This window comes from Odontesthes bonariensis, chromosome 17 (assembly GCF_027942865.1).
Source record: "Odontesthes bonariensis isolate fOdoBon6 chromosome 17, fOdoBon6.hap1, whole genome shotgun sequence".
NCBI classification, from domain to species: domain Eukaryota; kingdom Metazoa; phylum Chordata; class Actinopteri; order Atheriniformes; family Atherinopsidae; genus Odontesthes; species Odontesthes bonariensis.
The window spans coordinates 11022214-11039171 of NC_134522.1; the positions used below are offsets into that span (position 1 = coordinate 11022214).

At 43.4% G+C, this 16958-nt stretch overlaps 1 protein-coding gene across 3 annotated transcripts in view; it reads left to right on the top strand.

The window, feature by feature from the left end:
* LOC142366141 (rho guanine nucleotide exchange factor TIAM2-like) overlaps positions 1-16958 on the top strand; it is a 111360-nt gene that overhangs the window by 78577 nt on the left and 15825 nt on the right. For all 3 annotated transcript variants that reach the window (XM_075447949.1, XM_075447948.1, XM_075447950.1), the window contains exons 8-15: positions 243-386; positions 3723-3779; positions 8201-8377; positions 8842-8946; positions 9049-9127; positions 9216-9305; positions 9409-9627; positions 11638-11732. In XM_075447949.1, the coding sequence (XP_075304064.1) occupies positions 243-386; positions 3723-3779; positions 8201-8377; positions 8842-8946; positions 9049-9127; positions 9216-9305; positions 9409-9627; positions 11638-11732 (966 nt within the window). The remainder of the gene's footprint in view (positions 1-242; positions 387-3722; positions 3780-8200; positions 8378-8841; positions 8947-9048; positions 9128-9215; positions 9306-9408; positions 9628-11637; positions 11733-16958) is intronic.

The window sequence follows — 16958 nt, forward strand, 5'->3', positions numbered from 1 at the left end:
AGATCAGCAAACAAGCTCTGTGTCACATTTAAGTGCTTCGTAGTAATGCTTTTTGTATGTGACGCATCAGTTTTAATTCTCTTGATGAGTAACAGTAACTTTGAAAATCTTCTAATCATCTGAATGTCATGTGAACATTCTCTGTAGGCACTGATTGAAGAAAATAAACTAATTAAGACGGGTTGATGGGCTTTTTTTCTTTTTTCGTTGATTTGCGGTCCTGATATTGTGTATCTGCTCAGATCTGTTCCAGAGACGAGGCCACAGTCAGGAGGCGCTCATTCTCCCTGACATGCAAACAACGGAAGAGAGGCCTGTTTTCCTCTCTTAAAGGCCTCGACAACTTTACTAAGAGAGGCCGGGACAAGAGACCCTCTGCATCTCAGGTATTACAAATAAACAGACCCACGTATTTTTTTTGTCTTTCGATGCAACAGAAAGTTGAAGCAATTTCGTGTGAATTTTTCACTTTTTTTTAACTTTGTTTAATGTCAAATTTTCAAGGCTTGAAGTTGCAAATTTGATCAAATGTTGTTAGTATTTATTCTTGCGGTCAAAGTTTGACATGTGGCCAGCCCATGAGCGACAACTTTAATCAGCAAGAGTCATCGCAGACTGCAGATTTCCACCTAGGCTGACATAAAATTCCGGATCCGGATTGACTTAAAAAATCAATCTTTTCTGAGTTGGGCCATGTCATACCTCAGATAGAATTCTCATGCAAATCCTAATCCCATCCCTAATTACAAGAGGGATGGGATTTGCTAAGCGGGCAAACAACTAAACCAGAACAACCACATAACGTCTTTAGCAGAGGTGAAAAAGTCCTGAAAGGGGTAATAAGAGGAAAGATTATATAATTGAACCCCATGCCAGGATCTTTGTGTCCAAATGATGAAAGCTGGATGGCAACACTTAGGCCTTGAGGTGACACTAAGTAATCTCCACTGAATCCCAGAGTAATGAAAACGCTTCAGGGGGTCTTGATTAGCAGGTCCTTAATGCAGGATAGCCCACCTCATGTATTCAGCAGCCGGGGAAACCATTGGCACACACAAACTTACACAGAGAGCATGAGCATGCAGAAGTCCCAAGCAGATAAAGTTGACATATTCTATGTGTGTGAGCATACACTCTCTCTTTTTGATGCCTAACCTCTCAGTGCACTTGGTGCATATTTGTTGATGAATTAACCTAAAGTCAGGTTGTTATTATGCTTACTCACGTACTGTATCTCTGTTGACATGAAAGAAAGCGAGAGATTGTTACAATCATGATGCACTTTCAGCACATTTCACTCTCAGGGGAGTTTTTATTAATTAAATGCACATAAACTCACATCCCTCCTGCTTTCCACTACGTTTGAGTGCAACCCTCTCATCAGCATAGACACATGGGAGCATTCCTCAGCCAGGTGCAGACTGGGAACTAAAGCCTTTCGGATTAGTAATTAGAATCATGTGGGCTGCGTGTTTATCAATACAGAAATCCATCACTCTGTAGGGCCCTGGAGAATAGTCAAGAAACGCTCATTTATTCTAGTGTTTCTTGGTGCTCCTATCATTATTTGAGGAACTACAAAGGTAGTGGCACGTCTTTATGCTGTGACCTCAATCTGGTATTTTATAAAAACATTTTTAAGCCACGAGTTAGTCATCAGTAGGTCACTCCCCGATGCCTGACTGCGCACTTAATGTTTCCTCCCCTGTTTCGCCCCCTCTTGCCCCAACCCTTCATCCATCCCACCGCCTGCCGTTATATGTATGCATCTGTCAGTGTCCAGGTAAGCATGCGTGTGTTGTTATTTTTCGGGGGAGCTCCAGCCGGCCTGCCTAATGAGGCCCGGTTACATTTCGTGGTGCAGGCAGCTGAGGTGGCTCTGCAGCACAAACATGAATTATTAAAAGCCATATGTGGTAGATGGCATTCTCCACTCTCTTCTCAGCCCCGCAGATACCAGCAGATGGTTGGTGTAAAGATGCTAAATATTAAACAGCCTCCCTTTATTTCCCCCCCCAGGTTTCCCTTCCCCACAAGCTCTATTTAGTGCTTTCTGGTCTTTCTGTCCTTACTTGGAGGCTAATAAGAGGCAGTTAATGCCTGCTAAGTGCTTCAAGAGATTTTCAGAATGCTGGGTTTTCCTGGACATCTGCTGTTTTTTTCTTTTCTTCTTTTTTTCTTTTTTGAGGAGTGAGAGATCACTGCAGTTTAAGTTGTCTTTTACTCTCTGAGGGGAAATTCAGTCGCGGCCACTTTAAATTGCATCATCATCTCGTTGGCTGCTTTTACTGTGACTCTGACAGGAGACACATCTTTTGCTTTAGGAGGACAGAAAAGCCGCCTCAGGAGCCAAGCTCTCCTCCATGCACCTAAAGTGCTCTTACCTTCTCAGGTTTTCTTATTCTGCTTTCTCCAAGATATTATCTTGCCTTGCCTCACTTTTGCCCTCCATTTATCCCCTTCGGCTCAGCTGAAACAGACAATCTTTCAGCTTCTTTTTTCACATGCGTATTTAATCTCTTAACCCCCCCCCCCCCCCCCCCCACACCCCCCCCAGTTCCTCTCACCATTTGTCCTCCCTCTCAAACCCTGTTTCTCAGAGCTTAAACATCTGAGCGTTACCCAGCGGCCCTTCTCCCACAATTTCCATACCGACTCATTTGTGTTGACGAAACCTAAATCCCATTTACCACTGTGACATTGGGCTCTAGAACTTTGCCCCCAAAGTCATGCCCCCCCTCACCAACCTCCTTCCCTCTTGGTTACTATTCTCTCATCTATCTTTGCAGGGCTACAGTAGGGAGCTGGCCATCAGTCGGCTGTGGGAAGTGGGCCAAGGTCTGAGGATTTGTGGGAGAGTTGGTTAAGCTTTCTAAAATTAGGCAGTTTACGGTGTAGCAGTACTGTTTACAGCCACTTTGTAAAAGTGCTCATGCTGGGGAAGGAGATGGTCTGCTGATCCGAGGTCAGACGAGGCCTTTCCATCATGACAGTGGTTAGAAAGTGTTTTTTTTTTTTTTTACTCCTGGGAAATGAGCCAGTTGTAAACAGAAGTGTGCATGCTATCAGGAGAAAATCTAGGTTGAGCTAATTTGATTTCATAGCAGAATACGAGAAGCTTTTAGTTTGTCTTAAACCCTTTTGAAGAATAAATTTCTGTTAGCATCTGTGCCACGTATTATGTGTCTCCTGCCCAGCAACAAACGGTCAATGCAAAACCTGATAACAGCCGTCCGTTTGGACTGGGCCCCCTCCCTCTTTATAACGGGTGGCTCTGTGTTACCACTGTACTGTACAGATGTTTACCGAGCCAGACACAGCACACCTCATGATCATTAACCAGAGAGGAGGTTGAGGAAGCTAGAACCAATCAAGATGCAAGACATTTCAGCGCAGAAGGCTGGATGTAGCTTGTCCTTTCGTCTCATCTGCCAGACTTTTTCCATCTTTCATCTCTCTGCAATAAAGAAACCTCTCGGTGTCCGTGCACATCCCCTCTGCGCACACACACAGCTTATTTCCACCATTGCACCTTCAAAGGCTGCAGATCCCGTTTGGAAGCAGTATCAAAGTGCTGCTCTCGCCACAAGTAGTTTTTAATTAACTACCTTGCTACTTGCACTGTGCGGGTCTTAATTTTGTGTTTCTGCTGTAACCCTTATGAGTCAGTTATTGTGGTGCCCTCCTGTCTGTGATCCTCACTCTATGCCTCTTGATTTCAGATCTTTGAGAGCAATGCTGGAGGTCAAACGTACGCCCTGCCTCCCAGAAGCACCGAGGTGAGTTAGAAAATTCTGTAATTCTGTCCGTTCTAGTTTGTGGATCTTTGATGTATATTCTTCTTCTTCAAAAAAAAAAAAACACTACTGTCAAAGCCTACTTGTGGCACAGTTGTCAGTGAGAGCGTGAAGTATCCATGACAGAAACGGCTCCTCTGTTACTTTGACCTCTGCTGTCTTTCATGGCTTTGATAGTGTGCTGTGTAACGATATTTTTACGCTTGGTGTGTGCGTGCACGTTGGGCATTAACAAGCTTGTGTGAGTCTGCCTGAGTACATTACTTGTTCAGGATCAAAGCAGAGATTTCTTTCATGTTGATCTGCGGGTGTCTGCAGGATAAACAGCAAATCTAACAGTTCAAAGTGGTAGAAGCCTTTTTAAAAACTGGTGCGAACAGTAGCTTAGTACATGCCATAACTAGAGTCAATGGAGTGAGCAGAGTGGATGCGTGTATGGCACATATGCTGAATGATTGAGGCGTGTGTAATCTGAACCTGTGAGCAGCCAGATGTTGGAAGATTGTTGGGTCATTAAATATCTGCATTACGAAAGTGTGAAATACTGCTGTAGATCTCAGCTGCAATCCTTGCTGGTTCTCAGGCTTCCACGTGTTTTCAGCTCGATTTATTTCCCACCTCAGCGAGGTCCTGTGGTTAAAAAGCCCATTTGCAAATTCATAATATTCTTTTTGGGGATCTTGTTGAATAGGTCCACATGTTTTAATGTAAAAAATGGTTTCCTCACACTGAACATGCCTGCAGGACCTTTTGTTACTTTCAGTATGTAATGCCTCACTTTGGCTCCTGCTTCTTTGAGATTCCCCTGCCGAAAAGCCTTTTCTGCTCTAATTGGTCAGTTATGCCAGATTCACCCATACACGTTGCAGGCTTCAATACTTTTGCTTCTCATTCACTTTGAATTGGGTGATAACATGTTTTCAGGTGTAGCTTGCAGTGGAAAGTTGCTTATAGTTTAACTTTTTAAAGCGGCATCGCCAGGCACTCAAATCACCCGACGAATCGCGTCTGATACTGTGACCGATCTTTGCTACAGTTCCAAACGTCAGGCTAGCCCACCATTGAACGTTATCACATTTCATTCGTGGGAATCCTGCTGAAATTTGCCTAAAATGGTCAGGTATAATGCAATTATGTTCCACGGTGATGTAGACAAATGATGGAAGAAAAGCACTGCCTACAAATGAGGCTGTTCGGGGGCAGTGAACAGTTTCTTCTTTGGTTATAAAGTTCACCAGCCCCCAGATAAAAAGATACTCGACTGTGAAATGGATATTCCATTCCTGTTGTAATAGTCTGGTTGCCCATGGGAGCAATAGCTGAGCTGTGTGTCCTAACAAAGACACTGCTGCACTTATGGTAGTCGCACTGCTGCTGGCAACAAGAAGGGGTTTGAGAAATGGCTGTTTTTATCTGTTTCAACCACATTTGAAGGACCTATATATTTAGTCCTTTGTTTTATGGTGTTGGTGTGTAGGATTAGACCAAATTAGCTGAAGAACTGTTAATGTATGGAAGGCAAAAACACATCTCCTTGTTCGGACTATGAGATAAAATCATTTCCGGTGACCCCCGAAAGCTAAAAACTATCCGTCCTCATGAAACGTAGCACTGATGGATGAGTATAATGGGCACTTTCAGGCAGAGCAGCTTGGTGTTATGAAGACCATGGTTTAGCAGGATGTAGTGATTCATAGTAGGAGTCTGTGGTGAATGTGGCGAGTGTTACAACAGCCTTTATTTAGGGTCTAGAAAGTCTCTAGAAAGAGACTTGGAACAGGAAGTGGTTTTGGAAAACAAAATGGCTTTCATTAGGTCGACGCTTTAATGTTGATTTAAATGCGGCGGTTTTCCCTTTCGGTCGAGTGTTTAAACCTCTAGTAGATATGGATGTGAAGATGGGAAAATGGCTCATCACTGGGATCCGTTTCTATTCAGTGGGGATAAAGACTGGTTGGGGAGTAAGAGTAGAGTGAACACGGCAGAGCAGCATTGATTTCTCTCCTTACGCCCATGCGTCATTCATTTCCGTCTCGATGACTTTGTGCCTGTTGTACTCCTTGGGTCTCAAATCCTGGGAGTTACTCTGATAAGCATTCATCTTCCTCTGATCCTTTGTAATAAAGTCAAGTTAAGGGTATGTTTGTTTGAGTGTGTGCTCGAGGATCGGTCGACACTGTCTCGCTGCAGCAAGACGGAAAGAAGAAGAGAATAAATATCTGTACGGGATGGACCTTCCAGTGCTACAACTGACTAAATATTACACAGAGTGGCAAAGTGTTGCTCCTCAATTCCTCAGTCCACCCACTCCTTCTGTCAGCAGTGGAGTGAGACTATATGTTTTGACTGCTTGGGGAAAAAATGACTTGCATGACTTGCATCGCTTAAGTTAGAGCCGTCGCTGTTTAATGCCTGCATTTTTTTACACTTGCAGTTTAAGAAATTAGCAAATTCTGAGCACATATATTAGTCTGCTATTGTTTTGGAAATTGGAAGACCTTTTTATATTCCTCCGCTCTTGCATACTAAAATGCCACTGGAGATTTCTTTTTTTTTCTTTTCCTCTCATCCATGAAAAATGGATCCCCTCTCTGTGTCACTGCCTTTCAGCACAACCCCAATACTACTGGAAACACACAAACTTCTGTATTTCTGAAACTGATTCGGGAGGTGCCGGCGTTTAGTGCAAAGAAAGTGCGAAAAAAAATAAATGGAAAAAAAAGAAGCTTAGGTGGAGCTTCAAGAAAATGAAGAGCGATTTCATTTCAATTGAAGCAAAAAGGGTAAAAATGATGGAAATTGTCTCCAACTGTTCCTTCATGGTTAGCCTCTCTGTTCGAGGCAGTGCAGTAATATTTGCGTTGCTAAGAGGAACTGCGCCCGTTATTCCACGTTCCATCTTTAGAAGCTCCTGGATGGGGAAATAATTTCCACACTTCAGAGGAAAGGCTGAAATATTGAAAGATTTGACTGAGTGCAAATATAAATAGCATACACACACTTGCCACACAGAGTGCCTGTTGAAGTCCAGCGCACGTCTTCACCGCACTTTTGGCAACCGATCATGGAACGTTGACAAGGCAACCGTCAATTTTTTCTTAAAACCATGAATGAGTGTACAGTGTTAGTCAGCATTTGGTCAAGCCAGTGTAGGAAACCAAATTTTTTATTTTTTTTTTCCAGTTACGCTGATGTTGCTGGGACACAGATGAGCTTGTTATGTAAACCTGTTGCCATGGCGCCCTTTTTTTTCATCTGCTGTTTGTAAGCATGACCTCACATCCCTAAAAGTGCAGGCAGGAGTTGGTGTGGTACCTTGTGTTCATTCTTCTCAGCAGGTGAAGCAAACATTTAGCTATGGACACCGATGGCTTTATTTTGGCACAGACTCTTAATGTAGCCCAGTTTACGGGTCATTAAGAGGAAAAATTAGGCAAATGTTTGTCCACTTGTGAGAGCACTACATGTGTGTGTGGCTAAGCTCTGAATCAGACACTTCTGCTTGTCCCTTCAGGCTGTCTGTCTGGCAGTGAAAAAGGTCTTTCTCCTCCTGAGGTGATTCATCAACAGTAAATAACTTCTGAGATGGACAGAAAGGCTCACACACATCAGACAGAAAATCACAAACACACACATTCTCACACCAATCATCCTTTTACGATCTCATAATATTTTTTAAACATTTGTAATTATCCCTGTTGGTCCCATGTCTCAGTTAAACTTGATACTGTCTGTACATCTGGTGTGATGGAGACTTTCCTCATGAGCTTGGGCCTTGATAATTGTGGTTTAGACCCCACACCGCAGCAGTGTTTTTCCCTCAAGAGACACAGAGTCGTAACCAAAAGCCCCAAATGGCTGCCTGCGAGGCCGAGCTGTGGGCCACCCCCAACCCTTAATACCCATTCTCAGACCCAGCTGCTAATGCCACGAATAACACATAATTACCTCCAGAATGGTGGACATAAATTGTCCCTTTACATCACTTGCCTTTTTATTTATAATAAAAAAAAAAAATAATAAAAAAAAAAACCTGATTCCTATAGAACAGCATCAAAAAAACATCCAGATATCATCTAGACCTGCCATTTGGCCCATGCCAATCCGCTTTTGTACACGGTCATTATGATGACTATAATGTAGAGCAACTGCTGGCTATGTCGTCAAATGAATTTCTGAAAGGCTGATTGTATGACATCTTTGCGCCGCCGCTTGATCAACAGCCAAGCATTTAGACTAATGGAACTGCATTGATTTGTATGCTAGGACTCTCACCCACCCTTTCCTTTCTGTTTACCTCCTTCATCCCCTCCCTTTCTCTCTTGACTCCCTCTTCTGTCTAATGCTACCCACCCGCTTCCCCCTAAATCCTTCCTTCCGAACCATTTTCCCTCTTCTTACAGCGACTGGATGTGCTGGCCAGCATCTACTCCATGTCGCCCCCTGAGGGTGGCATGTGGGACGGTGTCTGCGGTGCCTCTGACGTGCTGATGTGTGTCCACATGCCAGACGGCCTGACAATCCAAGTTCCCGTCAGAAGAGACCAGACAGCTGCCGACCTTCTCTGTGCAGCCTGCAAGGTTGGGTTTCAAAATGACATTTCACTACTGTGGGAGAACAGTATTTCTGACGGTTACAACAGCAATAAGTGCCCAACAGGTGCAGTGATGTCATTCGGGTTTAGTTGTCATCTGACATCTAGTTACGTGGGTACGGAATGTCGATATAAAACCTGACATAATCGTCAAATAGCCTTTTCTGAAGCATCTGCAGCAGCATATTTGGCTACATTTAGCTGAATTGTAATTACACACACTCATCCCCTATGAATGGCTGCTCATAAACTGATACTTCCACACACAACATGCATGCATGCAGTCCCACGAGCAAAGCATTCTTAGGTTTCATCACCAAGTGTGAAGTCGGTGAATAATTCACACCTTGGCTGCACAGCAGCTGCTAGGCTAAGTGTTGGTGCACGAAATATGTCAGATTACTTTGTGCACACAGGCCGCTGAACATTAAGGGCCTCTTGTGTAAACAGGTGAAACAGCTGGACCCGGGTTCTCACTGCCTCAGACTGCACAGGCGGGCGGGACAGGACGTGGAGGTGCTGTACCTGGCTCCTGGCGAGCTACTCCGCGATGTGGTGAGAAGAACAAACATGCACAGTCCCACTTGGATACACAAAACTCTTCATTATTTTCTCTTTTCTTTATTGAGTATTGATTTGATTCAAATGAACCTGTAGGTCGGTGATGATCTGGAGGTGGTCCCAGCTAATGTGTTTACACTGCATATGAGAAGGCCGAGCAGCACTGCGGACTTTGGTGAGTTGGCCGTGCACAGGAAGACTGATGCCTAGTTGAGTCTGTTTGCTTATGTACAGCTCATCTTTTATGTAATCCTTCTGTTCAGGCTTCGCCGTCACAGGGCACATAGACACCCAGAAGAACAGCAGGATTTTTGTTAATGAAGTGCTCCCTGATGGACTGGCTTTCTGTGAAGGTTGGTGATTGCTTACTTAGTCCTAACTCCAAAGACAGTGACACTTGTGTGATCCGTGTGTCCTTTCTGTGCCTCTATGAAACACTCTTGTCTGTGTATTCAGGTCTGTGTCCAGGCGATGAGATCCTAGTGCTGAACGGCCGTGGTGTGTCGGGATTGGATCTGACGTTGATCCAGACTCTGTTTGCTGAGCAAACCCTGCACCTGAGGCTGAGGAGGGACGCTCCGGTGCTGCCAGCCGTGGCCTCGGACTGCTCGGCTCCTTCCTGCACACAGAAGCAGGAGCTGAGCAGCAAACACCACAGAGCCAAGTCCTCATCAGGTGCGTTCTCACACATGCACAGAACATTTCTACCAGCAAGAAAGATGTAGATGTGTTTTTTTTTTTGTTAGTTCTTAGTGCATATGACCCGGTCACCAGTTTAACAATTTGAGAGCTGAGGTGCATTCTAAGCATAGGAAATGCAATACCCATATGCTGCATCCGGTCTTAAACGGCCACTTCTGTGGAAGCTGTGTCGTTCTACCGGGAAACAGTCGGGAAATACTGCACCTCGAAGTCTTTTTCTAGTTAGCCTTTTCTGATTTTGGTTGTATTTAATGTGAGGGTGCTGTTCTTTAAGCCATGTTTGGTAAGGCTGTCAAACTTAATTTATGTTAACCGAACAGTTATGGTCTGTTTCTCACATTAAGGGTAACTGCTGAGCTTGTGGGTGGTTTTGTCACCTCAGTCACAATTCGGCCATTCCACTTCTGTTTTAGTCGAGGTTTTAACTTCCTCGGAGGTTGCGTTGTCTCTTTTCTGAAGAACAAGCTTAAAGAGGCAGTTTAAAAAAAAAAAAAAAAAGATGCTTCCTGTTACAAATATATATTAGCCTGTCAGCTTGGTTTCATCTCATTGTGGGCAAGAGGTTTCAGAACTGAACACTAAGCAAACGCAGCTGATACCAGCTGGTAGAGGAGCGGTTTGTTGTTCAAGCCTAGCAGTGAAGGTAAGGGGGATTCGACCTGAGAAATTTATTGTTGTGATGTTGCACAGAAATAGAGGATTTTTCAATACGGTCTTGTAATAGACCATTTTATAAATTGCCTTTCATAGTACGAGTCAAAACAACAGAAATGATTCAGAATAAAGTCTTAAAGAGCGGAACGTTTATATTTGACCTATTTCTACTTATTTATTTTCTTCTTGTTCGGCCATGTGAAACGAGATGGTTGCACAGTGAAGCGTGTGACTTGCAGACTTGAACACAGGATGTTCATGAAATTAACTTGATCAAACTGCATCACCAGATCTGTAGATGATTGAATGTTCCTTAAAGTTTTGTTAATATTCTCCTTCAAAATGTGCAGGGCATGTTGTGACTGTTTTACTGCCGAGTTGATTTCATGGAAAGTGTTAAGCGTCATAATGTTTATTGCAATTCATTAGTCTTTCCTTCAGTATCGACAAAATAGAACACGAAAGGAATGCAGACTTGAGGTCCTCGTTTTTGTTGTTGATCAAAGTGCCTGCAGTTTTCTCATCTGTCTCTAGAGGGCGCATTGTCCCAGGCAGGCTGATAAGGAGGCAGGGAGGTGAGCGCAGACAGCAGAGAATTAACACTTATCAGACAGCAATTACAAAAGCCTTCCAGAAGGAAGACGTATGTGACCTGGTATTCATTCACCTTGATGCCATTGTATAAAACAAGAGAAATGAAAGCAGATGACTGGATATCTTTAGATATTTTCTTCTAACTCTTAAGAGATTTGTTGACAGTGATTGCATGCTTAAAACTGTGAAGTTTCTCTCCACAGGAGTTTTTTTTCCCCTTTCATTTCCTGCAGTCACATTGGCTTGCCTCCCTGGCTACAATCAGGAGCAACGTCTTTTCATGTGCCAACTGCTAGAGTTTGTCCTTGAGAACTTGAATTTCAAACTAATTCTCTTGTTTTATAATATCATCCTGTGATGGTGGTTGATATGCAAATGTGCATTTTAATGAAATGGATTTGAAGTAAACTAGACGTGAACCTTGTTCGCTTTTTGTCCAAACAATGAAAAATACAACAGTCTTTAATTAGAACTGCCAAGTCTGTGCCCTTTTTTTTTCTTTTTTGGGATAACTAATTGCCCTTGCCGTTTTTAGTTTTGAGATATATTTAAATTCTCGGAGACTGGCAGGCACCCATGTTGGTTTCAGACTCTGACCAGCGAACATTGTTTATGTTTTGTCGCTGGGAGGATGAGCTTTAGCAAAAATGACTGTGGGACAGAGCTGGTGGTATGTAAGCATAAGACACAATTCCCACACAAACAGACACCCTCTCTCCTGCTCTGTCTCCTCAGATGTGTGTGCTGCAGTGGACTGTGGTGAGTCCCTGTGCGTAGGATTGGAGAATGGTCACTCCCACTGCGCACACAGGCCTGTTCAACACAGCAAGGTAGGAGGGGCTCAAGTGCAAGAAAGACTGTATTTCATCCACATACTGTACCCATCTTTCCCTCCAGGTGTGTGTGTGTGTGTTGGAGGGGGGCGGGACTATGCATGTTGTTGGGAGTTTGTGCCCTCTGGTATGGCTGCTGTAAAGCTGTCAGAAAGCCAGACTGGCACCAATCCATAGCACTACCATAATTAGGATACTCCATCATAGCCACCAATATATACACAGCTTATTACTGTCATGCAGACAGGATGTAGACTGAGAGAAGAGGCTGTGTTTCACTCCCACTGCCTCCAACATACACAAGCATACATGCACATGATGACAATGACAAGTGGGGGGAAAAGCCAATATTTTTGCTTTTTTTTTTTTTATTGCAAATATTCTAGAAATTCCACGGATTGTGGCTTTTGTACAGTGCACTGCATTTAATACAAGTCCTCCTTTCAAACCATTTTACAGGAATATCTGTTCTATAAACCTGCCAGGAAGTTGTCCCTAATGACTTTTGGCAGATTGCATATCTATTCCTGTCCTGCTGGCTGTTGAATTTTCCTGTCAGGTTTTTGATATTTAAACCAACTTTACTGAAGTCATTAAACTGAGCGCGGGCCTGTCCCTCGGGAATTACGCCACAGTGATGCTGTAATATAATACGGGAAAGTCTGTGTGGTGGTGTTTGATGGTGGCACTAATGAGTGTGTGTGGTCACTGCAAAGAGCCATGTGTTAACAGTGTAGACATGGCAGGAAGCCTGGGAGCGAATGAAAATGTGTTCATGCATATGTACCTTCTCTTGAGTCATTCGGCTAATATTTCATGTTCTCCAAAGCTGCATACAGTAATTGTTATTACAGTTGTTGAGTGCATGTTTGGCTAATTTGCTCATTGTGTGATATAGGCTGAATGAAAAGGGAACCAGCATTTACTCAGATTGCCTGCGTCAGAAGTTACCTTGCAACATCTGACTTGAGGTCAGCCAAGAGGCGGATTTAAGAGGACAACTCTCCTCCGATCTCTGCGCTGGCTCTATTCTTTTCTCTTTTTGTCATGAGTCAGTTCCACTGCGCTGGGATCTGCACTGCACCACTGCTGCTGCTGCTGCTGCTCAGCCCCCTGCCAGTTGTGTTTTTACCGGAGAATGAGTGGAATAAAAGTGCGTGCGTGAAGGAGGTGTTTCAGTGGGTGTCTGTGTCACTGGTGTCATTGTGCACACATGAGAAACATAAGGAGACGAAGCTCGCCTTTTCCATCAGGGAGAGTCAGCCACTGTGAAGGGAATTTGAAAAAAAAGCAGAGATGAAACACACGGTGAGATATTGGTGCCGGTAAATCACTTTTTCTTTTTTTTTCTTTGCTGCCATGCAGAGCTGGATTTAATCGCAGCACAGCCATCACTTTGTTCTCCAGGGCAGGAAGAGAGAAAAATCGAGTCACCGGGTAGAAAATCGGCCGTGTATCAGCATATATGTTCACGCATGCGTGCACACTGCCGATGAAAGTCAATGGAGATGGATTGAAGGGTAGGACTAATTTCAAGCCTCTTGTCGCACCTTGTAATCAGCTGCCTCACTAGACTGGCTACGTTTGATTAATTGGTCTGCCGCATTCCAATTTGCAGTTACTGCAGGAGAGAGATCTGTGTGTGTGTCTGTTTGAATTTTGTTCTTGGCGTGGTTAAGGTTATTGTTTATCATCAGGATACTGATTATGATTCAGTACCTGGGAGTTACTTAATAAAATATTTGGCTATAGAGTGCTGAAGCAATTGGTTTAACACAGTGTTGCGCTTCTGTTATGAGCTTAACCAATTGATTGCTGATGTCAATTAAGGTTGTCTTGGGTAACTCTCACGAGGCACCACACATAGAATTGATTAAACATGGATAATGTCTGGAAGGATGTGGACAGGGACAAATTTAAATTGGCTGTAAGCTCCATGCGTCATTATGATTCAGCGATATTATTCAATAATTAAATAATTGTTTTAATTGTGCTTTTGTATAGCAAGAATACTGAAGTTCTGCTGTTTTTCAGCTTCTCATATGGGAGTAGATGCATGCCTCGATCTATTATGACATTAAACTAAATGCATTTGGTTGGTAGGTTAAGAGAAACAATTTTAAGATGTCACCTTTGGCTAACACTGAGAATATTTTACTTGCTCCTTTGTCTAATCTAAAGGGGTTTGTTTGCATTTCTATGGATAACGGACTGATGGCAGTGCAAAAAAAGCCTGTCCTGAAGTTGGAAACAAGGTGCCCCTCAAACTTCGTGAAATTATTCAGTGACTCTAAATGTTGGAGGGATTTCACCCCTCTTTTTCTTTTTTTTTGTGTCCACACTATAAAAATATCTGTTAAACTGCATTTGTAGGGACTTTTAGGTACCGTTTTAGCTCTTATCTTGTAATAGATGTTCGAACTGCACACGAGGAACCATCTGAGTGTTGGTCCTGAACCAGTTCAGAAATGGTTTGGTTTTCCACATGCACAGATCCACTATAGAGCCATGTTATTGCATCACCTTAAACGTCCTTTCCAACATATTTCCTTGTTTTCCCTGCAAACTGGTCTCTTAATACCACCAGTCTAATTTAGAAATGCTGCTGTATACAATCATCTATGTTTGTGAACATGTCAGAGTGCTGAAATCCTTCCCAAACCCTAACTGGAATTTATGAAAGCTAATGCAAACAGGATTTATACACACTGTTTCGAGCGGGATCTGTAAAGGTCAGCTGGTGAAATGAAAACAAAACCTGTATTATGGATTCAGCTGGAAACGATTCAGACCAACTATTTCAAACCATCAATGTCAAAACTTTAAAGGCAATTGAGAGGAACAGTGAGCTAACTTTTTCATTCTCCTCTTTTAAAAGAAGCAGATGCTACACAGGCTCTAGATTTTTAAAACGTGGGGGGTCACAACACATTAGTTGGGCTGGTAATCCCATCCCCAGCCCCTCCTGTAAGCTGTTCTTAACTGTGGACCGGCGAAAAGACTCGGTTGGACTGGAGCCAGTGTTTTGGTGGCTGAAACAGACACAATTCTCCCCCCAGGTACTGTCAGAGTCCCTTGAGCTTTTTGATCCGAAAGCACCTGAGAAAGCCACAATTATTCTAAATGAAACGTAAGCAAAAGCGGCGGCAAGAAGCCTTTCAGTGAAGAGTTGAGCTCAACTTCCACCAAATGATGCTGTGCAATGTTTTGCTCTCAAACTGAATTCAATTAGAATTATATAGTAAATACAGTATTGTTCTTACACTCAGTTTGATGTATTGTAAAGTAGATTTTTATGTCTTGTTTTAAACCAAAGGTTAGATGGCAGACAGACATATTTAAGCCTCTTTGCATTTGTCCAGACCAGACATTTCAGTAAGAGCATTTGAATGGACTTATGAAGGGGGTTATAACTGGAGCCATGCTCTGTCTGGCTGTCAGTACGAAGAGATTTGGCTTGACTCACTTGACTAAGGCACTGATGTTATTAGGGTCTGACTGTGAGTAATAGTGCAGAATAGACCTACACACACTTGGGGGATGGCAACATTTCTGCTCCTCCCCCCCCCCCCAGTCTGTCTTCCTTTTTTAATTTTTTTTTTTTTATAGATAACATCTCTGGGTGGACAAGATAAGTCTGAGGTGTTTTAACACCTTTTAAAAATGTGTGAATTAAAAGCAAGAGTCTCGGTTCTCCTTTCTTCTAAGGCCTTCCAGACTTTGCAGATATTTGCATGCACCCTCTTGGAACATGATCTTGCCTTCCTTTAAGCCACACACATCCCCTTCCTAAACTTTGGAGAATCTCCTTCACCCGACTTCTGCGTGTGTGTGTGGCTGTTAGATGGGAGAGTTGGGAGGGGGTAATTTGGGAGTGTGTGTGTGTATGTACATTATGACTAAGCCCATCAGCCACCATCTGGCCTTGAGCAGGCTAATAATCTGGGTTTATTACTGGCAGCCCAGTAAACACTAGCCTTCTCTCGTCTGTCCATTTCTTTGTAAACAAGTCGAAGATAAAAAAAAGTTCCAAATTTACAGGAGCCACAGAGCAACTAACAGGGACCCCCAACCCACTATGACACCGGTCTGGATGTAATGAGCACTCCGGGGGCTGCCAGTGCTGCAGCTGCACCAACGGTAGCCCCAAAGAGGGACGATGAGGAAGCAAAGCCGTGCCTCTATCTCACCACCTTAATTGGACTCTTTATGCACGAGCAGTCGCCGGCCCATGCCCTGTGGTCCCTCTTTGCCATGTGCTGGTTCTGGTCGTCCGGCTGTGAAGCCGAGGAGGATGAACTTTTTCTGGGTTCGGCGCTGCTCGGCCTGGGACGGCTACTTAAGGACAAGCTGGCCTGCCTGGCTGAAGACGTGAGTGCCTGCATGCCCTGCCAGAGAGACGCCAAAGGGGACAAACAGCCGGTAATTATGAGCTGATGCGACGCTCGCTTGTGGGTGGCCTTGACGGAGGAAGCCAATAATAAAAGGATTCACGCTCGAGCTCCAGTCTATCACACAAAAAAAAAAAAAACACAAACGTCTTTGGATATGTGGTGAAAATATCTAGTTGTTTTAGTATCCTAGAATTCATAAGCCTGTTTTATGCATCGGTCGTTAAAGGCACTTGTAAATTGCAGCATGGCTCAAAGGTTGGTTGACAACTTTGGTCCAAGTTGTAAGATTTACTGTTACAGAAGATGGGAGCAGGTTAAAGGGTCTATCCAGCCTTTACTGCTGTGATATCAGTTGTGCAGCTTTAGTTAGATCTAATGTGACAAGCAGTTCATCAACAGTCTCCTTGTGTGGCTTCATTATATCTTATAGTCCTCTCATGTTTGGTAGTTTTAGGACGTCTATAGTTCAGCTTTTATCCTTTACCTAGATTGTGCATGTGCCTATTCAGGAAGTAACATTTTGTCAGGACGGTGGTTCCTTTTAAGTCCTCATACTTGTTTGTCATCAACAAGCATTTCCACTTAAACTTTCATTTATTTTTAGGCATCTCGGGATAAGAATAACGTATAAATCTGGCATTTCTTTGCCTTTGTACCAGCAGTCATGCAGTGGAGTGGATCTGAATAGCCTGGGGGACTGAGTAGAATGGGTGCTTTAATCTGAAGCTGGTTTCATTATTAAAACACACTCCCCTCCCAAAGTCCTCAGAGAATCGATGGAATAATATTTGTTAAGGATGAATAATAAAAGGCGTAAATGGGCTTGTGT